The following is a 22,512-nucleotide window of genomic DNA, read 5'->3' as shown; positions in this document are numbered from 1 at the left end:
TTCTTGATGTGTCCGATCTGTTACTGTGTTTATATCAACTTTATTTCAAGACAAAAAATAGTCCATGCCATATTTAAAATAAAAAAAGTAATAAAAATCAAATAAAACAAATCAGCAAAAAAAAAAAGACATCCATCACCAAACAAACAAGTAAGAATTCCAATAATGTCCCTAATATTTGTAAAGTAATCCGGAACGTGCTCAGAAAGTTCTATTTTTTATTTTCAGATTCTGGTCAGGCACAAGCGGAAACGGGGGATATTAGCTCCAGGACCAACCTGGCAACCCCCGGCTGCCGGTCCTTTCAGTCGTTACTGTGGGAAGATGGTGGACTTCGCGGCAGCAGCGTGCTCAAAACTCCGTCCGAAACACTTCGAAAGATACTTACCCTCTCAACCTGGCGTTCGGTACAAACTACCCGGGGACAGTCACAGATAATACACACAGAAACCCGATAACGGGTGAGGTTTTTTTCCGCTACAGTTCAGCCCTCTTTCTTTTTTTTTCCGGGGATTGAAGACCGCGCAGAGAGTTGCGAGAAAAAAAAACGTGGTGGTGTGGCATGTCCATAACGGGCTCTGAAGCAAAGTGTCAACACAAAGAGTGGGGGAAACGGCGACATTCTTCCACCCTGTAACCCGTCTGACCAGCCACACATCGCGGGACAGTTTTAGACCGACGATTTTGTTGCTTTCCTCAGCCGTCGAAGAGGAGCGGAACTGAGGGGGGAAGCTAACTGTAGCCGCTCCAGCTAGCCGGAGGAGCCGACATGCCGCGGAGTAAAAAAGGGAAACGTGGCTCCAGTAAGCCGGGTGAGTGGACAGGAGACACGGACTGTGAAGCTTTTAGCAGGAAACAGCTCCAGAAACACACATTTACTGACCAGCTGGAGTATTTTTTTTTATTGTTTTTTTGGTATCCATGCCCTGAATAACAACAGCCTGTTGCTCCTCAGCATGATTCAGAATCAGCTCAAAAAGCTGTTTACATTTATGAAACTATTCAAGCTTAAATTCTGTAACACAATAAGGGCTTTCAGCAAATACACCTGTGTTTCTATGTGTGTGCTTTCATTATTAGCTTGATTTTTAGTTTATTAGCAACACCATGCTTTTTATATGAATGTAAAATGTGCAGTTTTATCAGATTGTTTGAAACACTGAATATTTAAAGGGGAAAAGTCTGTTTATTTACAGGTCAAATTCTGTCCTGATTTACATTAGGTAACCATTTATGCAATGACAAGTCATGAAATTCAAATTTTAGATCCTGTGACTCAGATGTGTCACATTATTTGGTGTTACTGCAGTACCTGAATGGGTTTTCACTAAAGGTAGACCGATTAATCGATTAAATCGTCTGATTTTTAAAAAAAAATCTGTCTGTGCATACTTAACCAATTATTGGTATGAAGATGAAGATTCCAGCTCAATGTAGCTCTTGATTTAGTTTTTTTAACCTCTTAGGACTTGGCGTCCACATTTTGCTTAGCGTTCCTTGGTTCAGGTCCCAAACAGCAAAGAGAAATTAAAAATGCACTCGTCATGTAAGAGTTCGAGCCTTAGAAGGTTAAATAATAATACTTTTTTTTCTCTATAAGGATTTTAAGCATCTAAGATCTCCTGTTTAGGATTATGTTGTGTTCTTGTTAAATGGAAAACACAAATTGGCTAGAAAAAGGTGATTTAAAAATCGGTGATGTACGTTGGCATCGACTGCCTCGATTTTTTTAAAGTTTTATTTCTAGATTGGCGTTGGCCGTAGAAAGACCACATTGGTCGACCTCAAGTTTTAAGACATGCAGAATTATTTGAGGGAATGTCGCTGAAAGTGGAGCTTTTTTTAAATTAGTGTATCTGGAGATTTCGATCAGCTTTCGTCGATCTTGCCGGCAGAAGCTGCACGTGTCACTGAGTGTTATTTTTAGCAGCGGTGCCATCGTGCTGCTTAGAAAGTGTAGAGTCGATCGTACCGTCGATTTTCACGGCGCTGGATGAAGAGAAGCCCACACGACAACTGCAGCCAAGTGTTTATTTTGCATTCACGCCTGACTCCAGATTGTTTATGTGAACTTGCAGCCTCAGAATTACAGGAACAGGTTTCCATATGCACATCCGTGCCCGTTTCAGTCTCAGGTCTTATGAGGCTGGGAGCTAAAACGGTTAGATTCTCTACAAAAGCTGGACGCACAAGGAAATAAACCCCTGCATCAACAGGTGTAATAAATCTTTGTATAACTTTATAGAACCGAGTTGACTGAATTGAAAAATGCAGCTCATTTGTGATGTTTTCTTCTCCATGTTGGCCACCTCCACATCTTTCTGTTCATTTATTCATCCACCACCGTTTTTTATTTCAAACCTTCTTCCATCCCCCTGCCCAAACATCAACTCCAGGGTCTCTCCGTCAGGAGGTTCTTCAGCTTCAGCTTTCGGCTAAAGCCTGTCCAAAAGGTAACTCCTCTGACCTTTGACCTCAGCGTCTCGCACCTTTCAGACCTTTTCCAGAAGCTTTTGCTTGGCTAAGTGCACGCAGTAAACCCAGCACGCACTGACCTGCTAAAGAGAAAGTTTTTTTTTTTTTTAATCTTCGAGGCACTAAAGATATTTAATTTTTCCCCAGTCTCACATTTCCTGCCCTGACTTCTTACTTGTTATATGTTTGCCTTTACCTGGTATGATGTGATACAGTTGTACTCAACACGGGCCCCTCTTGCTTCATTTTCCACAGCAAACAGTACTATTTTGATGTATACAGTGTCAGCTGTTTATAATGCAGCATTGTTAAAGCTGACACAGACATCAGACGTTTGTATCTAAAGCAACTTTCGAGTAAACAGGAGCGTAAAGTTTATTTTAAAAGTGGGTTTGCGCAAACTTTTAGCACTAAAGAGTTTGATCTAAACGACAGAAGAACTGTCTGTAAATCTATAATCATGATTAATAAACATGCTTACTCTCATTAATAATGCCATTCAGTCTGAGCACAGATTAAAATGGACATATTTTCTGGTGTAATTTGTGTGCAAAACTCTCAAATGACTTCCAGGAACTAGACCTTTGGCCACAGGTGATGATTCTCTCAGACTAATCAGCAGGCTGCATGTTTCACACCAGCTTGATAATATGGTATTACTTCTATTTAAAAGCTAAAAAAGGCTGCACTGTATTATATCACGCATTGGGGAAACGCCATTTGATACGACTGACCTTACCACAGTCCCTGTCTGTGAATAAATGCCCCATTTTCAGGCTGAATTTAGTATCTTTTTCAAGAACTGCCAACACAGAACTATAAAGGAAGTTTGATAACGTTCACTCAGACTGTTTTATTAATGTTGGCTACTACACCACCATCTACGTTAACCGAATCCTGGCTTTAAATTGTATCTGACCTTTTTGTCACCGGATTTTCAGCTCTTTATCTGCATGTTAAATTAGGTGAGCGAAAGACCTTAAAAAGGATCTGCTGAGGTGGCACCCACAACCTTAAATCCCAGTTCTTCCTAAGGTTGTGAGTATAAATCCTCAGTGCTCTTTAAAGGTGTCCAACTTAGCAAATTTGTTACTAAATTTAACTACGTATAATCTGAGGATTTGAGTTATTTAGGAGTGACTAATGTGTGGAAAGGGCTGAACAGAAGCAAGCATGCATGTTTGTTTTCTCCTAAATGCACTGAGAGACAAAAAAGGAGACACTCTTTCGCTCTAAGTGACAGTTTTACATTTACATTCAGCTGAAATGACAGCAGACTTTGTCTTGAAAGCTATTTATTTGTCAAATGACTGCCAAGTTCCAAAATCAGGATCTGAACAAAGACTGAAGGTGAATGAGTTCCCTCCATCTTTTCAGGTTAATTGGAAGAATTTAGATTCATTTCATATTTAAAAGATTGTTCCTCATATCAGAAGGTAGTCCTAACTAACTCTTGTCAGAACCAGGGCAGAAAGTGCTTCTTTGTGCCTCGTTCTGAGTGGTTTGTCGCCGGAGCGTCGTTCTTTCTGACTGCTGGAGTCGTGTGAGTGATCGCTGTGCAGACGTAACGTGGTGTAGAGGAGGTGACACGTGAGTCGTGGCTGGGAGCTCGTGCTTCACATAACTGAGCGGTGTGTGGGTACATCTGCGTGGGAAGGGGTATATTTGTTTGTGTGTGTGTGTGTAGGGAGGCTGCAGAGGAGTAAACTGGTAATGATCAGGAGTTCAAGAATGGTGGCTGAGAAACTGCTGCCCGATAGGAGCCAGAATGGTGCGTTATTTGACCATGGAACCAAAAATCGTTGTTTAGTTGTTTCCAAACCGAAAAAGGTAGCATGTTTTCTGAAATTGTACTTCATATTGTAACTGAAAGCACATTCACTCTCAGTTTTACCACGTAATGCCCAGTTTACAGCACATCTTTTCATCTGGTCTTCATACACCTCTAATAGCAGGTAAACGTTTTTTCTAGCGTCTCTTTTCAAGACACTTCATATTTTTAAACCTAGAAAGTCAGTCGAGCAGTTTAAAAAAAAAGACATCCTTATTGTGTTTTACCCCTGTGAGTGGGTTCACACTCCAATAATTCAGTTTCAAACGTAACTTCAATTAAACAGTTTTTTCACCTTTTAATTGTGACTTGACCCTCACCGCCTCCTGTAAACCCAGCTAATGGGCTATTTTTCCTTCAGCAATAGCACGTCAGTGACAAAGAGTGACAACGGCTCATTAGCTAAAGATCCTTCACATGATATTGTTGGAAAAAACCCACTTAAAGGCAGAATGGATAATAGGTAGTTCACATGTAGGCCGGCTCAAACTAAATGGCTGAACCTTCACCTAGTTTACTCAGTTTACCCATCCAGGATTCAGTTATTTATTTAGTTGGCTAATAATTTATTTGTTTGTTTTTCCTTCTTCTGCTCACAGATGTCATCTGCTTATCTTTTCTTGTAAATTTGTGGCGATTGTTAAGCTCGAGTTCATTACAGACCAAAAAAACCTGGTTTTATAGAAAAGCTACTTCACATGTTTGTGACCTGAGTGACCTCTGGATCACCCCGGCTGCACCGGTTGACTTTGATGCGAGCGCAAACATGGCCTGACCGTTCTGGAGCGTGCGCAGCGAATAAATGAACAAATGAATGGCCGCGCTGGTTGTCGGTAATCCCACTAACAGTGGAAAGCTCTGAGCCAGCAGGAACCTGAGAGTCGACTCCGCTCGGCCTTCCCTCTTACTCCTCCACAACCGCACGCAGGCGCGCCGAGCTGAAACAGAACACCTGGTGCTAATAAAAGCATAAACCACGATGGGACATGGCCTAATGGAAAATCCTTTTACTGCCTGCCGTTTCCTGTAATTGGTTCCTGATAATTAACCAGAACTGCGTCTGTGGTCACACTACAACCAGTTTTGCTCAACAAGCAGCTGGAAAGCTACAGCTTTCAGTCAAATTCTAAAGATTTTTTCAGCTTCTTCCTGTTTTTCTCATTTTTACAACTATAATTCCAAGCATTCTTACCCTTTTAATAAAAATGCCAAACATTGTTTTAACAAACAGGATTTGGCCTCTGAAAATGTACCATTTGAATAAAAATTATAAATGACAGAACTTATCTGGGTAATAACATTCAGGTGTTGGTTTGTCCACTCCTTGCTGGAAAAATGGCTTTTAAGTAAAAAATTTCTATTTAACTCACTCTGAAATTTCTTTTTTATTTATTTCTGATCTATCGATGCTTTCTTAATATACAAGCTTGTGTTGTACTCTTTTCCTGGTATGAACTTCATGTGATGACAGAGATGCTCAGTATCGCCCACAATGAGAGATTTTAAATCACCTCTAACCGAACAGCTGTCAAAATCCAGATGTGAGGAAGAAAAAAACAGCTGCTTAATAAAAGATCAGTAGTTTTGTATGTTTGCTCATTCAGAAAGGATTCTTGTATTCTTCTACTTTGCAAAGAAAGCCAAGATCCTAATGTGTTTTTTTTTAAATCATCCTAATCATGAATAAAATGCCACTTTTTTTTCTCCTTCTCACTTTTTTGTGCACGTTTTTTTCTGTCTCAAGGCGTTAAAAATGGAGTGAAGGGAGAGTCGACTGCCAGCGATGACGAGATGACCTCTGATATTCTCAGCCACTGCAGCAGTGCCAGTGAAAGCGCCTCTGTGATGGAAGAGAGCACAGGTTTGTACAGAGACACAAAGACGTTCATTTACACGTGCAGCGACTGGCTCGCCAAACGCCCAAACATGGTGGAAACACAGACGTTAGTGCAACCTATTGCTTCGTAGCTCATTCTGTTAATTATACATTTGATTCCTGTGCGTACCAACATAAAGCAGACGAGCTTCTGCTGTTCTCGTGGTGAACGTATCAGTTATATGAGCTCTCTGGTCCAACACAGGGTCTGAGCAGGTGGACGAGCAGACGGCCCAGGAGCAAATGGAAGACAAACTCAAGCAGTGCATAGACAACCTGATGGACAAGAGGTAAACATTTACATTTCACCTCTGTTGCATCGAGAACTTGTATCTCAGGCATATGAATCAAACAAATGCAGGTATATAGTTGAAAACTTCCCTCTCATTTCTGCGTCTCAGTGCGAAGACGCGTCTCGCAGCCCTCGAGTCGCTGCGGCAGGCTTTCTCCTCCAAGCTTTTATACGACTTCCTAACAGAGAGACGCCTCACTGTGAGCGACTGCTTGGAAAGGAGTATTAAAAAAGGTAAGAAGAACGAGCTCGTGTTTGGACATTTAAATATCTTACTGATTGAAATGGATTTGACTTTTAACAGCAGCCGTAGTTGCTGATAAACTTTGTGGTAACTTGCCTTCACGTGTCCAGGCGGAGGGGAGGAGCAGGCGGCGGCAGCTACAGTTTTCACCCTGCTGTGTATCCAGCTGGGGGGTGGGGACGAGGCAGAGGAGGGCTTCAAGGTGCTTCGCCCTGTTCTCACCTCCATCCTGATCGACAGCAGTGCCAGTATTGCAGCTCGTCAAAGTGTGAGTGGTCACACTACTGGGTCTTATTGAGAATAACTCCGGGTCTGGGCTCTCTTACTAAAAGACACTTCTTAAAAACAAAGAAAGGCAGAAAATAAAGATGGGAAAATTGACAATAACAGTCTCAGAAATGTCTGGTTCAGGCAGATCAAATGTAATTTTTATTTTGATGTTATATTTTGTTGTAATCAACTTTTATTCAGAAATGATCCAGAGATCTTAAATTTAGTTAAAGATCAACAAAGTTAATTTCTCAGTTAGATTTTGGTTGTAGTTTTGAGCAAATCCAGTCCTAAATAAGTGCAAAAATGGTAGGAAAAAAAGCACCAAATCAACACAAGGCTGTTTATCAGACACGTTAGGTTAGACAGGATGAGTCAGTGTCATTGTTATTGTTTGAATGCTCGTCTGATGATTTGTCCTTTTCTGCTTCATGTCCATCAGTGTGCGAGGGCTTTGGGGATGTGCTGTTATGTGTCGACTGCTGAAGAAGGAGAGGTGGGATTTATTTCTAACTCGAAGGACACAGAGAAATACATCAGTCTATTAGACATTTAAAGTTACAGGAGTTAAATCAAGTTCAAAATTATAAGTGGATAATCAAGTTGTGATCTGAAACTTCAGATTTATACCGTCTTTCTTATTCTTTGTTATGCAAGTTTGACTCTTATCTCTGAACTGCTGCAGACTTTAATCAAGTCATTGGCTCATCTGGAGAGCGTCTTCATGTCTTCCTACCCCAACAAAGAGGGAACGTTGCCGACACCCAAACCAGGAAGTTCATGGCTCCACAGTGCAGCCCTGCAGGCCTGGTCGCTGCTGGTCACCCTCTGTCCCGCTTCCAAGCTGGCCGTGCTGCTGGACCTGTGAGTGAATAAACTCAGCGCTCAAAACTTACTCTGTCGCAGGAAACATCCAGTTTGTTCTAAAAATAAAAGAATGAATGACTCACGGGCAGTAGATGAAGTTGTCTCAGTGTTAAAGCTCACTGTTGGACTCAGTTTAATTATAATAATGCACTGTTTTGTTTAAACTTCCTCCTGGTTTTATTAAACTGTTCAGGTTTACATTATGGTACAATTTAACACACCTGACTCATCATCTTCAGTAAGATCATCAATAATGAGTAACTCGTCTGCTCTTTTTGTAGTCACCTTCCTAAGCTGCTAGCTTGTCTTCAGAGCAGCGATGTTAACTACAGAATTGCCGTGGGAGAGACCATCGCGCTGCTCGTGGAGTTGGGACGAGATATAGATCAGGTAAACTCTCACATTAACAACACAAAACACTGAAACTATAGAAAAGACTACAAAAAAATAGTGTTGAACCCAAATGAAGGGACACCCAATAGGGTTTCAAACATTTTGGTCTCATACGAATCATTCGGCACCCGATAATTTGATCTGATTATAATTCAGAGGGCTGTGATGAGATTATATAATGATTATTGATACATTTCGGTAATCTCCAAATATCAGGTTTCTGAAAAAAAAAAAAAAAAAAAAAAAATGGCAATGAGCTGATAAACATATTTTTACCCCAAACGTGGTGAAACTGAAATACAGAGACAGAAATACAAATTTACAAACTGAAACGACTATGGCTTGTTTTACATAAACACTGATTTATAGAAACCCTATTATTCATAAGCTGCTGACCAAAATAAGCGAAGATGCTCACTCTGCATTGATAATCCAATAGAAAAGCTAGCTCAATTAGCATTCTGTTTAGCTCAAATCAATCTTTTCAAAGTCATGACCGTTGTCTTATATTTACAGACCTTCATTCTTTGGGGTTCATTAAAAAAAATAAATATGTATAAATGTTTTTTTCTTTTCTTTTTTATTGTGCTTGTAATTTTAGTAGTTAATGCGCAAAGTTGGTGTTCATAAACATTTGTAGGAAATACTGTTATAGACCACGGCATTTGGGATTTTGATAGAGCTGTGTTGCTTTTTTATCTTTGTTTTTTTGTTACTGTTTATCTTGCATGTTAATGCTTTATTCTGTTCAAAATAAAAAAAAAATAAACGGGGGGTAAAAAGATGTGAAAGCACAGTGCAACATGTACAACTACAGCACCTACAGCAACTGCATGAGGACAAACGACAACATTCTCAACTTTTAATATTTGAAAATGGATTCTTCAGAATCTTTCATATCTACCAGTGTGTTGCATATAAAAATAAACTATAACCCCAGCACTAACGCTTTATCCCTGTGTGTGTGTGTGTGTGTGTGTGTGTAGGAGTTTGAGGTGGAGGACAGTGAAAGTCTGTGTAAATGTCTGAAGAGTTTAGCCACTGATAGCAACAAACACAGAGCGAAAAATGACCGAAGGAAACAACGCTCCATCTTCAGAGAGGTGCTGCATTACATAGAGGTGAGTAAATGTCACATACGGGTTCATTGATGCTTTAGGGAATGTTCTCATTGTTAAATGCTAATCAAAGATGAATTACTTTATTTTCTGTTGAGGCCCCCCTTTCCTCTTTAGCATTTCTTTTGTCTCTTTTGTTTAATAATTCTTCTTTTTTCCCTATAGAATGAAGATTTTCCAGAGGAGAAAATCCGGTTTGGACTGGAGAACGTTTACATCGACAGCTGGATGAGGAGGAGAATCTATGATGCCTTCAAGGAGATCCTCGAGTCCGGAGTCAGAGACCATCTACAGGTGAGGCAAATACCAAGTCTGCAGCTTTCTGAAACTAATTAAAACTCTGTGATATCTCACCAGCAAACAGGTGATTAACTGCATGTGACTGAAGTTACACAAACAGGATTAAACTAAAGCCTGAAGAATTTATGCATCACTTAGATTAGTTTTTAGAATATGATGTCAGATGGGATTTTGTTCACATTGGTCATCTGTGTAACCACTTGTGGCAAAACCTGGATTTTTCAGTCAATCTTTTTTTTTGTGCTGTGAATTGTTTGGCATTGATGATACTGACTCATGTCAAAGTGATGTGTCTCAGGAGAGATGTTCACACATTTCTCCTTTAATTTATTTGATCGTTTCCTAAAGTTTGAAAGCCAGACGTAAACTGATCGAGTCGATTATTTAAATGATTAAACCTGGACTCTCCAGCTCAGAGTAAAGTCAGTTTTCCCTTTTTTCTCAGTGGGTCAGTCTGGGATCAAATAACAGGAAACAAAACTCAGCAGTTTATCCTCACTCTTTCTGTTTGTGTAACTTTTATGTGCCTTTTTGTTTGCCGAAGCATAACCCACTACTGCGAGACATCTTCGGCCTTGGACCCCCCCTCATCTTGGACGCTACCATCAAAGCCAACAAGATCTCCCGATTTGAGAAGGTAGCAGACCGTCTTCTGGCCTCAAGCAGAAACATTCCGACTTTTGGTTCACGTTTTCAGCGTTTTACTTCTGTTTTTCCCGGTTTGTAGCCTTCATGCCCTGTGTGATCTTCTCTTTCTCTCCGTCCTGAACAGCATCTTTTCAACTCGGCTGCCTTCAAAGCCAGAACGAAACAGAGGAACAAAGTCAGGGACAAACGGGCTGACGTCATGTGAGGGAAAGATAAAGATGGAGCGAGCGGAGTAGGCGAGGAACTCCTGAAGCTGCTCAACGTGGTGCCTTCACCTCTTCACCTGTCAGACACACAAAAACTCACCTCAAAAAGATCTTTCATCAGTGAATCTGCTTTAGGATTCCTTGTTTTTTTCATCGATCGTCCTCCATTTTCACTCCCGAAGAGGCTACTTCAGCTGCCAAATATGTTCAGTCTTTACAAACAATGCAACCTTGAGGAAAACGTGTGTGTGTGTGTGTGAGCGTGTTCTGACATTAAATTAACCATGAAATGAAACTCTTGAACAAGAAGATGCCTGATTAAAACAATGAAATCAAAGAGTTAATTTCGTCTTCTCTATTTTGATGTTTTTGCAAAGGAATTGTTTGTTTTAACTCTTTCTGATAAATAATTGTATTTTATTTTAATTTATGAAGACAACTATAATAAGTCTTTTTGTTAAGAAAGTTGATGTTTTAAAAATTGTTTACAAACACAATTATGGCTGAAATTGAGAATTATATTTTTTCCCTCGAGTCTTTTTAATTCAGATCGGCAGGAGGGTTGTCAATGAATTTTTATTTGTGTATATTTCAGATAAACTGACAACATGGATCTATGGAGATATGCATTTATTACATTTGAATAATTTATTCCTGTGAGAAGAGGAAAATACAAACTGTCCTCTAATCAGAGGAGCAGATGAGACGGGTGATGCTGATTTTACTGATTGTCATGTTAGCATGTTTTTAAATTCATTATATTGCATTAGTCTTGGTTTATAAGCAAACTAAATAAAAAAACACCATAAACTTCCAATAATTTGATAGAAAGCTAACAGCTTTATGTGGATCACTGCCACGTGTTACCAGTCTGTCTCATCTGTACTTCTGATGCTGTTGAGGCAAAACGGTGGAATTAAATGAAATAAATACTTTAACACTTTTAACGTGTTTTCACTTATTCTAAAGAGGTAATTCTGCATGGGGTTTCTGATCTGGGAAGATATTTGGTGTGTGATCAATAATAATGAGACAAACCTGCATCTTTATTACCACTAAAAATAATCATAAGAATAGAAAACATCAGTAATTTGAAAACTTGAACAAGAGTACAGATGAGCTTTATGTATTATGGTTTAGATTTTTATTTTATTAAACCAATCACTAGAAAAGTTGTTTCTTCAAATTCTCTATCACATTAACGTCCTTTTATTATACAGTAGGAAGTCTTATAATATAGTGCACAGTCACACTTGGGAAAGAAGGTCACTTAAAAACAAATTTATTATTTCCAATCATGGAACTAGAGGGATGCACACATTTTAACAGGAAAAAATCTGATAAAATTGATAAAACCTGATTAAGAAATGAAGCCATACTAACACATTAATCTTTAATTACAGAAACACAACAGACCGTGTGTGATCAAGTATGAAGAGGTTCCTTCATTACCAGATTTAATCATCTGATCAAATTTGTGAGCCCAAGTTAGACTAACAGATCAGTGTTTGGCTGTAAATCTGCTCCCTATCATGCTTTCTAAAAAAGAAAGTTTATATATTATTGATGAACAACGCAGCTAGTTCTAGGAACAGCTCTGGCTTTATGTGCAGGGCGCTGTATTAAACAAACAAGTCCAAATCATGTTTCATACGGATAAATTTCAAAAAATAACTTTTTTTTTTTTTTTACTTCAAACTTGTCAGAATTTAATCCAGGTGATCTCTGCTGCCCTCTCGTGGTTATCTTCTTCACCCCTACAAACTGAGCACAGTGGTATCGTCCGCTCACAAATCCAACATGGCGGCGCAGGTGCGTTAAAAATCACCGCACTCAGCTGCTGACCCGTCAGTTCTACATGTGAAGCTCCTGCTAAGTTATTTGCATACATCAGTGAACTGACATCGAGCCTGTCGGTTTAATTTCGTGCATTATGCGTGACCGTGCGGGGTTGTTAGCTGACAGTTAGTGTGAGCTAAGCTAACTCGGACCCGGATGGACTCGGAACTAATCACGGGGGTGTTCGCAGAGCTCTGCGGCCTCCCCGCGCCCGTCTCGGCTCATGTGAGCTCCGAGGAGCTGCCGGAGCTGCCGGAGCTCCGAGTCTATAAGGTGACAGCAGGTGAGCTGGCTGCTGCTGACTTCTGCAGGAGAACATGATGAGTGTGTTACTAACAATATCTCACACAGTTACACAGCTAATGAAATTAAAGAACAAACATTACATTAGAAGTTGGAGTTAAAATGACACCGTGATGTAAAACAGTAACATGCATCATAATAACTTTGCAATAATTTCAAACTAAAATGTACCCTTTTATAAAGAGTTACTCCCACCGGAGCAATGACATCTTCTGGATTAGATGTTTAATTTAAGATTTAAAAATCAGATTGGATTAATTGAAAGTAAACTAAAGTCAAAATCATAATCTATAAAATGCATTTTTTATCCATTAATGTTCTGATGCTTCGAGGTCGGGTTGGAGAGGCAACAGGTGCAGAAAGGAAACTCAGGCATCCTCTCCCTAATGACACTCCATCCAGTGGGATGTGTCTGAAAAACCTGGAGATTTTCTTTTATATCTCATCAGATTTTACAATCACAGACAGAAGATGTTTTAATCAGAGAGAAATGTTTTTTTTGTGTGTGTGGTTTAAACAAAATCAGCATTAAAAATCTATTAAAAATCTATTTTTCATGCTTAATAATGGAGAATTTATTATTATTATTTTTTTTTACAGTTAGTGTCCATAATCACTACACATGAATAACTGAGATTTTTTATTTTAATCTAACTTAAAAACCTGGTTTGTTTCCACATCCAGAGTGGAGTCAGAGTGACCTGGTTCGAGGCTCCAGACTTCGGTTCTCGCAGCAGTGGACTCTGATCGCTGACAGCAACGACCCCAGGAGCATCAGGACCGTCCTCCCACCTGGACCATGTGCTGCTGTGTCTGGAGAGTGGGTCATTTCATCCATTTCTTCTTGTAGTGCTGAAAACCGGTTTACTTTTCACCACATTGCTGCTTTAAACCCACTGAATGTGGGTAGAAGTGCTATAAGCCTTTACTATCAGTGATTTCTTTAGGTTTTAATTTAGATTAAGTTAAGCCTAACATTGCACAGTTTCTATAAGTTAGTTTTTTTTTTTTCTGCTCCTCAGGTTATTGAGTGAACTGTCACCCATTCAGGGCCTGAGAGCTGTTGTCAGGGAAATGGGCAGCCACCAGCTTCTGGAGGTAAGAAAGATGGATCTTATCACTCAATCAGATCAAGATTCAAGCCAGTGTCTCACTATGCTGAACGGCATCCACATGAGAGTTTCCAAAACGTCTGAAAATTCATCCATTTCTCACAATTGCCAACTAGTCTCCAGCAGTCAAAGCCAAGTGAGACGCTGGCTTTAAGATCATGGTTTATGGTTGTTGTTGTTCAGATATGGGACTGCCACGGTCTCAGGAAATGCCTCAACCTGTCAGCCCTCAAAATGCACGGCAGAGTGTACGATGATGGTAAGAAAAGGAGCTGAGCATCACAGATTTAGTTACATAAATATGATGTATGAAATCCTCATACTGGTTTTTTTTTTATATTTATTTGTGTTTCCAGCTCTGTTTGGTTGTCTGTCGTGGTCGGAGTGTGAGAACAAACTGCTGTATGTCGCGGAGAAGAGCAAGAACTCGGCAGGAGACTCTGAGGAACCCGCATGCAGAAAGGTATCCGAACGTTCGCACAGTCACACAGCAACACGTTTACGTCGAGTGATAAATCATACGAAGAACGTGTGTTTGGACAGGACCAGAGCGTGTACCGTGAGGACTGGGGCGAGGCTCTGAGCGGTAAGAGCGTCCCGGTTATTTGTGTGGTGGATTTACAGAGCGGCGCTGCCAGGGTGCTACAGGGCGTCCCGGCTGATGTTTCACCAGGACAGGTGAGGGCTGTGAAGCATAAACCTACAACATCTGACACTGGATGCAGGACCTGTTTCATTTGTAGCATGAACAGAATTTCAACATGTTGGTTCTTTTTTTTTCTTACTGACAGAAACTCATTTGGAGTCAACATTAAGTCTTTTTCCTTGTTTTTTCCCTTCCAGGCTCTGTGGGCTCCCGGCAGTCAGTCGGTGTTTTTTGTTGGATGGTACCATGAACCGTTCAGACTTGGACTGAAGTTCTGCTCCAACCGCAGGTTACGCTTCTGCAGTAGTTTGTTTTGTCACATAACCCAACAAAAGTGTGAAAAACAGGAATTTAAGCACAAAAAAGTAGACCTTCTGAAACTGATATTGAGATGAAAAGAGCAGTTTAAACATTATCAGATAGATTAAAGTCAGAATTTTGAATATTTTGTTTGTTGCTCTTGAATAATAATCCTGCATATGTCATACAGTATGAATCTATTTGTTTTTTCAATGAAAAGCAGCACCAAACTATGATGGTTATTGTGTATTTCTGCCCAAAGTTTAAGCTTTTCTTTCCCAAGCTGATTAATTAAAAGTTGTTTGACTTATAAATTGGATCATTTGTTTTGTAGTATACAAGTATTTTAATGTGAAAGATTATCTGTTAGGTTCCATTTTGAAATTAGTTTTTGTTTTTCGCCTCTGTTCCAGGTCAGCTTTGTTCAAACTCGACCTGAGTGGACACTGTGGTGAGAGCAGTACTTTTAATTGTAATTTGAAGAAACATTGCTCATAAAATCCACTTCCTGTACACCCTCCTCCCTCCTGTCCCAGAATGTCTGTCGGGGGACAACGTCTCAGTGTCCTGTCCCAGACTGAGTCCGGACGGATCCGTGTTGATCTATCTGCAGGGGAAAGTGTTTGGTCCTCACAACCAGTGCCTCTGTGTGCAGCAGGTACAGTGTGTGTGTGTGTGTGTGTGTGTGTGTGTGTGTGTGTGTGTTCATGTTTTTATGGGACCCGTCTGGTAACAGTCCACTGTTGATCATCCACAGCTGGACCTGAAGAGCAGGAAGACCTCCACGCTGGTGGATGTTGTCAACAGACCTCAGCCTGGTACATTAGAGTGTGTTTGTCCACAAATGCATGTATTTAATATTTAAATCCTAAACAGATATCCTTTATTATCACCTGCTGGTGAAAACGGTAATATTTTTGCCTGTGTGTGTGTGTTCTGCCTGTGACCTAAATATCTCATGAACTACGTGATGCATTTAATGAAACTCAGAAAGTAATTATTGGATGTACATCTACAACTGATTCACTTCAGAGTCAGCCACATTCAAGATGGCTGCTAAATCCAACTGACCAACTGTCTTTTCTCATCATCAGCTGATGTTAGTCTAAAACTCTGGCATTAAATGTGGTGGGCGTTATCCATTCCTCCAGTGAATGTTAGACCTTTAATTTCTGATGATATTATTGCTGAAATGAGTAATTTTACAGTTTTGATTATTTATGATGTCTCACTACAATGAAACAAGATGTCTTTCTGTCTGTTTCAGGTGATTTTGCAGGCGTGTATGAAGCTCTGCCGTCCCGCTGCTGGTCTGCAGACGCTCAGAGAGTCGTGTTCAGCAGCTCCTGCAGAAACTGGAAGGTAAAAATCAAATTAAAGTTTGTGCCGTCATATCCACCAACACTCCTTCATGACTCGTTTCTCCGTGTCTGTTTTCTCTCTCAGGATCTGTTTATGGTTGACAGAAGATCAAAAAAAGTCACCTCCCTGTCTGATAGTAAGAGTCCGTCCTCTCCTCCTCTTCCTCCTCCTCCCCTCTCGCTTCTGTCCTCATCTCCATCCTTCCTTTTCCCTCCCCCGCCTTCCTCTCCCCCATCCCCGTACTGGTCTTCCTATTCTCCCCCTCCTCCTACACCTCTGTCTTTGCTTCTTCCTCCTCCCCCATCCCCTTTTATCCCAAACTCAGCCCCTCGTGTTCCTGCTGAGTCTTACTTTCCCCATCCTCCTCCTCTTCCTCCTCCACCTCATCATCTTCATCAGGAGCACCACAGAGAGGTGGAAGGTATGACAGGACCAGCAGATTTCAAACCAGTGACACGCCTTTTAGGAGATTTCAAAATAAAAGTCAAGCGTTTCAATACTGTTGAAAAATTGTAACATAACAGTTTTTTTTTGTTTTTTCCACATCTTAAAATGATATGCATAAGCATTTGTGCAGTTTAATCGAGGCCCATATTTTTCTCCTTTATCTGTATCACACGTGTTCCTTTGTTCTGTCTTTTGTTCTCTCTGGTTCTCCGTCTCACTGTCTCCTTACTGCAGATTCCTCTGAATCTTCCAAAGCTTTTGGCAGCTGGAAGCTGGTGACAGTCCAGAGAGATCTGATGGTCGTCTGTTGCTCCAGCCCCAACACACCTCCCACCCTGGTCAGATGGAACATGTGCATCAACACATTATTATGCACATAAAATACACTTTGATGCGTTTTTGAACAGAATAAATTGTACACGTCTTGTTTTCCTGGAATATGAGTCCCATTTTAGTGTGTTTGTGTGTCTGGATTTGCGTGCAGAGGGTGGGATTCCTCCTGTCGGAAGGCGAAGCTGTGAGCTGGAGAACTCTGCAGCCGCCCGTCGTGAGTTTTGACTTCCAGTGGACAGTTCTGGACGTTACACCTCCACCGGAGGAGGACAACTCGCTCTACTGTGAGCCTTCAGTTTCTGCTTCACTGGAAGATTTCTACTGAGATTATGACTTGATTCAACATATCTGTGCTTTTACCTTTTCAACCTGCAGCGACACACACACACCCACACACACACACCACACCAAGATTCTTAAGATATAAAAATAATTCAAAACATTAAAAATATTGATAGACTTGAGAGCAGAGTCAGTGATTTTCATTCCAGCGTGAATACAGAGGCAAATATGTTTTTGTTCAATTTAAGTAAAAAAAAAAAAACCTTTAAATTAGGTATGAGGTTATTTTGATGTAACCTCAAATTGTTCTTCCGTCTCTTTCCTTTCTGTTCTCTCTTCAAGCTGGTTTGGATTTCGGCGCCGTCCTGGTTAAACCGTCTCTCCTTCATGAAACCGGAACGCCTCTGGTTGTTTTCATCCACGGTCCGTGCTCACTTTCATTTTGGATAAGAAGATTTTAAAATGTTCAACAATGCGACACATAGGACACATTATATATTGTTTCGCTCCCTCAGGTGGCCCTCACTCCCAGTTTCCTGCAGAGTGGAACTACACCACCGCCGGGCTGGTTGAACTGGGCTTTGCTGTACTGATGGGTGAGGCATCGTTCATCTCTTTGTTTTCACACAAACATCGATAGCCTCGGATCATTTGACATGACATTATCTCCACCCAGTGAACTATCGGGGATCCACAGGGTTTGGCCAGGACAGCATTTTGTCCCTGATCGGTCAGATCGGGAGTCAGGATGTAAAAGACGTCCAGGTTTGGACTTTTCATCTCAGATTCTAAATATTAGTGATGTGTGTGGTATTTCTCACCAAGTAGATAATTAGTGATCCTAATGTTAGGCAAGGTGAATACAGCTAGATTCATCAGCAGCTTAGCCTCACTGTATAAATGTAGGAAAACGTTTTACCTTCTTTACCCAGTGGGCTGTGCTCACCGCGCTGCAGAGCAACAAAACCCTCGATCCCGAACGCGTCGCTGTAATTGGCGGCTCTCACGGTGGTTTCCTGTCATGTCACCTGCTCGGTCAGTACCCGGACTTCTACAGAGCATGTGCAGCCAGGAATCCAGTTATCAATGCTGCCACGTTGCTGGGAACCAGTGATATCGTTGACTGGTGAGAGACACTCGTGCACAGTACAGACATGTCTGTTTGCAACAACTCACTCAGAAATGACGCGTAGAATCTTCACACTACTCCATGATGAGAATTGTGTTGTTGTTTTTTTTATTTCCTCTTTCTGCCTTCAGGCGCTACACAAGTGCTGGGTTTCAGTTCTCATATGACAACATCCCCACTGCTGAAGTCCTGGCAGCCATGTTGGAGAAGTCGCCCATCACACACGCAGCAAAGGTCAGACACATTAAAGCATGCCTAAAATACTAATATCAGTTATATTAGCATAGAGTACTATACTAATATGCCACTACTTACACATACAAAAACATAAGTCTTTATTTGCAGCTTGATTGAAAGATTTAATTAGCATTTTGAGCCCTAACAGTGTTGCCAAATGTGTCCTGTAGGGGGTGCTACAACCATTTACAAGGATATTTTTGCAGTTCAACATGTTTTAAATTTACAAAGGCACTATGAAGCATCCCATTTTTTAATAAAACAAGTTTTTTGTGTAATATACCTTGATTTTAAAAAGAAAAGAAGAATCTACATGAGTTTTATTTAAACATATATATATATATATATATATATATATATATATATATATATCCCATGAAGTCAAGTTTCTTGTAGATTGCGTTTCCAGTGTTGTGTGATGTGGGCAGATCAAGGCTCCAGTGCTGCTGATGCTGGGTGGAAAAGACAGACGAGTGTCTCCTCACCAGGGCCTAGAGCTTTACAAAGTGCTGAAGAGCAGAGGTTCACCTGTCAGGTACGACAGAGCACTCATATATCACTGGTCTGAGAAAATAAACCGAGACAGCTGCCGTTACCACTCAACCATGATGTGTTCAGAGCAGCTCGTTTCCTGTCTTCTTTCAGGTTGCTGTGGTTTCCAGAAGACGGACATTCTCTGTCCAGGTTGGACACTCAGGCCGACTGCTTCCTCAACACTGTGCTGTGGCTGAAGCAGCATCTTTGAGCGTGCTCACACACACACACACACACACACACACACACACACACACACACTGCAGTGGATCTATTCTTTCAATACTGAGCACTTTCACTAGAGCATTTTTTACTCTGCCTTTGTAACACCAATAAAAGACCTCCTTTACTTGTTTTGTAAATTGAGTTTTAACAAAAAACATTTATTAAACAAAATGCCCCTCCAAGAAACTGTCATGACGTGTGTGTGGATACCTTGTGCTACATTTTAAAAAAGCATCACAAATGGTTACTGTCAGATTCTACTGTATCTTTATTTTTCTTTCATAAGTATATCTTACTTGTCTGACACAGTTTATGTAGCCTTGAAATAATAATAACAGCCAGATTTGGCACACAAGGTTCTAAATATCCAGTAAATGTAGTTTACACAAGTGTCCAACAGATGGCAGTCTAGTCTTCTTGTATTTTAAAGGCTTTTTAGGAAATCCATGCTGTTACAAGATGTATTCTTGGTTGGCTGCTTCTCTGAATAACCATAAACAAATGTGTTAGTTGAAGTACCAAAACAAAACTAAGCAGTGAATTGGGTAGCTTCATACAAGCTGATGCCTTTCATAAAGCAAAAAAAAGTCTTAAAGTGCCAAGTGTTACTGGACATCTGAGACTTTGTAACTTCACAAATCCGCTGCAGTTTCAGACCACCTGAAACCTAATCCGAAGCCTTTAAATGTGGCTCTCGAGCAGCTTTCTCATGAGACTGCCTGAACAAATACTCCACTGTAATACTGACCTTCAAACCAAGAGATAGAAACAAGGCCTGAGTAAACATTCCTACTGGATTTCTTGCCAGGATGATCCACTCTTAAGAAGTAATCCCATGAAATCATTTTTTTAGCTTTATCTATCTTGAGCGTCATTATGAGTCAAAATTGCTGCTTTTATTTATTAATACTCACACACCAGTCTTCTGAAAAGCCTCATTTAGAAAATTAAAAAAAGAAGCCATATCTTCGTCTTGACAGGGATAAGAGGGCGTTCTGAGATAGCTGCTGATGAGGCAGAGAGCTTCTTCATACTTGCTTTGAACAGTCACACCACGTTCATTGCCCAGTCCAGAATGGGTCTTATGTAATTCTGGTGACAAATTAAGCCTCAGATGATGATTTTTAGAGATTAAATGCCTGAGATGATGCATGGAGTTGGTGTATTCTGGAATTTTCACACTTCAACCCAGACAGTGGCTGCATTAATTGTCCTCAGTGAACAACGCTCTGCAGCCTTGAGCTGTTGTCTGATGAAGTCACTGACATGTGGGCGGTGGTTGAGGTCACCAGTTTGGGAGCTGGCTAGATGGATGAATGGAGGTTGTTCTGAAGAGGAAGTGACGTTTAACAGAAAGGAGACAGACAAAGATGAGCGGGTGTTAGAGACAATGAGCGAGCCAGATAATGGGAGAGGCTCTTGGCGCCCCTCTGTGGTATTCTTACACGTGGGATGGGACACAGAGATGAAGTATTGTTGAAAGCTCGAGGTGGGATAACGATCCGTGTGCATGTAGGATGTAAACGGACAAAAGAAGGAAAGAGCAGAAGTGTGTTTTCTGACGCTGGCGGACAAAGAGCCTTTTGGAGTTGGTTTGTTCTGGTGCTTTCCCATTTTAGTCAGCTTTACAGAAAACCTGAGGTTAACAGAACAGAAAGGGTACATGAGGGGGGGAAAGCTTAACAAATTACAGGCCTAGCAATTCTTGAAGGAATGCATAGTGTCCACTCCCTTTCATGCCAAAGTTTTAGACTAAAATCATTTTATGTAAAGAAAAGACAAAGTAGCCGTTTTGGTTAAACCTTAAAAATAACAATTCTCAATCTCATACAATATTACGACATGTCACGCTCAGTTCTGTGTTGTGAAGAACTCGTAGCTTTTACCACGTCAAGTTTTAGCTCAGTGCCGTATCTGCAAATTAGACTGAGCTATAGCAATTTTTGTGTTGGCTAATGTCGATTAGCTGTGGTGGCCATCTTGAATTGAATTGATGCCAAAACTTAAACAGTTCTAGGTCTACATCCACTGATTACTTTCTGAAAGTTTCAAATAAAATCCATCCAGTGGTTCATGAGATATTATGCTAACAGACAGACAGAAGTGATGCCAGTCAGTAAATGGAAAAATATTAGATAAAGATTTTGCACAATGTGTCAGGCTATGTGTTGGAGATCAGTCTCAGCTACTACTACACCCAGTTATAGGTATTTTTGTGTTTTTTAAGGTAAGTTTCATTAAAATCTTTCTAGTGGTTCATGAGATAACTTGGTAATAGACCCTCAGGTACGGGCTCAAAACATTTATTGTCCCATTTCGCCTTTTGGTGGCAGTCGATTAAAACGGAGGAGAGTCCTGTGGGATTGAGTTGTTAGCACCAAATTATTTTATGTTCATGCATTTTCAACCTAAGAGGGATATCCAGATACCAGACCAGATTGTTGTACTGGAGCACAACATCAGTACCCTAAATATGTATTTAAATATTTCCTGATGGGCTTGCAGCTGCTGTGGATCAGTCGCCTGAAACTAAAGAGATAGTTTGAACGTTGAGGCTAATGCCAGCAGCCTTTGTAGCGTAGCATGACAAGAAACTATTTGGGAAGCAAAAAACTATCTGATTACCAGCACTTCTGAGGTATTATGTGACTTGTTATGTCTTGCTTGTTTAATGTAATAAAAGCAACCTTGAATGTTTTGGATTTTTGCTGGTAACATAAAGCTCTTTTATTGATATGTATTGTAAGTTGAAAAGTTAATAAAGCCGACTGAAAGTTCAGTTAAAGGAAAATGTTTTAGATAAGCTTGCTGTAGGAAATTCAAGCAGTATCTCTGACCGTTGTTTTCTTTTTCTTAGTTACTTTGGCTAAATATGAGTTAAAAGGCTGAACTTTTTACTTAAAAAATAACGTGCTGAGCTGTTGGAGCCTAAACAAAAATATTAATAAAAAATTCAGCTGCGTGTTTAAGTGGAGCTGGTTGACATTATCTCTGAACAGACATTTACGTCATTTTACTTTTTTTTTCTGTAGTGCGTTGATCCAACGCTTTTTCCCAAGTGGACAAATCTAAAAGTTCAGTTTTTAAGATGAATAAATCTGATTCTCAACAACAAAGTTTTAACATCTGCGTCTCTTTTACACTAATGGGAACTTTCCCTTCTTTCATCCAAACCCTTGAGTCATGACCTTCACTTATTGGGACTCTGGGTTTGGGCTGAGACATAACATACTACTTGAAGTG

The 22,512-nt window shown here is 40.4% G+C and overlaps 2 protein-coding genes across 4 annotated transcripts; both read left to right on the top strand.

Annotated features, from left to right (window-relative positions):
• The first annotated feature begins 289 nt into the window (after window positions 1–289).
• ifrd2 (interferon-related developmental regulator 2) lies at window positions 290–11,467 on the top strand. Of its 2 annotated transcripts, XM_017411432.3 has the most exons (13): window positions 290–812; window positions 2,397–2,453; window positions 6,051–6,167; window positions 6,388–6,472; window positions 6,584–6,708; window positions 6,829–6,986; window positions 7,431–7,484; window positions 7,674–7,852; window positions 8,137–8,245; window positions 9,235–9,369; window positions 9,532–9,660; window positions 10,211–10,303; window positions 10,439–11,467. In XM_017411432.3, exons 1-13 carry the CDS (start codon window positions 770–772, stop codon window positions 10,517–10,519), a joined length of 1,365 nt encoding a protein of 454 aa, XP_017266921.1. In that variant the 5' UTR covers window positions 290–769; the 3' UTR covers window positions 10,520–11,467. The 2 variants fall into 2 exon arrangements, with proteins under 2 accessions (XP_017266921.1, XP_017266922.1); XM_017411433.3 differs by lacking the exon at window positions 2,397–2,453.
• Window positions 11,468–12,297: 830 nt separating this feature from the next.
• On the top strand, window positions 12,298–22,243 carry zgc:136971 (S9 family peptidase). Of its 2 annotated transcripts, XM_017411194.3 has the most exons (22): window positions 12,298–12,642; window positions 13,347–13,482; window positions 13,685–13,760; window positions 13,958–14,033; window positions 14,131–14,237; window positions 14,318–14,452; window positions 14,618–14,709; window positions 15,134–15,171; window positions 15,257–15,378; window positions 15,478–15,538; window positions 15,988–16,082; window positions 16,167–16,218; window positions 16,408–16,503; window positions 16,764–16,867; window positions 17,014–17,146; window positions 17,487–17,567; window positions 17,660–17,740; window positions 17,821–17,909; window positions 18,077–18,270; window positions 18,405–18,507; window positions 18,939–19,045; window positions 19,156–22,243. In XM_017411194.3, exons 1-22 carry the CDS (start codon window positions 12,516–12,518, stop codon window positions 19,253–19,255), a joined length of 2,205 nt encoding a protein of 734 aa, XP_017266683.1. In that variant the 5' UTR covers window positions 12,298–12,515; the 3' UTR covers window positions 19,256–22,243. The 2 variants fall into 2 exon arrangements, with proteins under 2 accessions (XP_017266683.1, XP_017266684.1); XM_017411195.3 differs by lacking the exon at window positions 16,408–16,503 and having other exon boundaries at window positions 12,299–12,642.
• The last annotated feature ends 269 nt before the right edge of the window (window positions 22,244–22,512 follow it).

This window comes from Kryptolebias marmoratus, linkage group LG8 (genome assembly GCF_001649575.2).
Source record: "Kryptolebias marmoratus isolate JLee-2015 linkage group LG8, ASM164957v2, whole genome shotgun sequence".
NCBI lineage: Eukaryota > Metazoa > Chordata > Actinopteri > Cyprinodontiformes > Rivulidae > Kryptolebias > Kryptolebias marmoratus.
The sequence above is the reverse complement of the archived record's forward strand: the minus strand, read 5'-3'. Positions and strand labels throughout refer to the sequence as shown.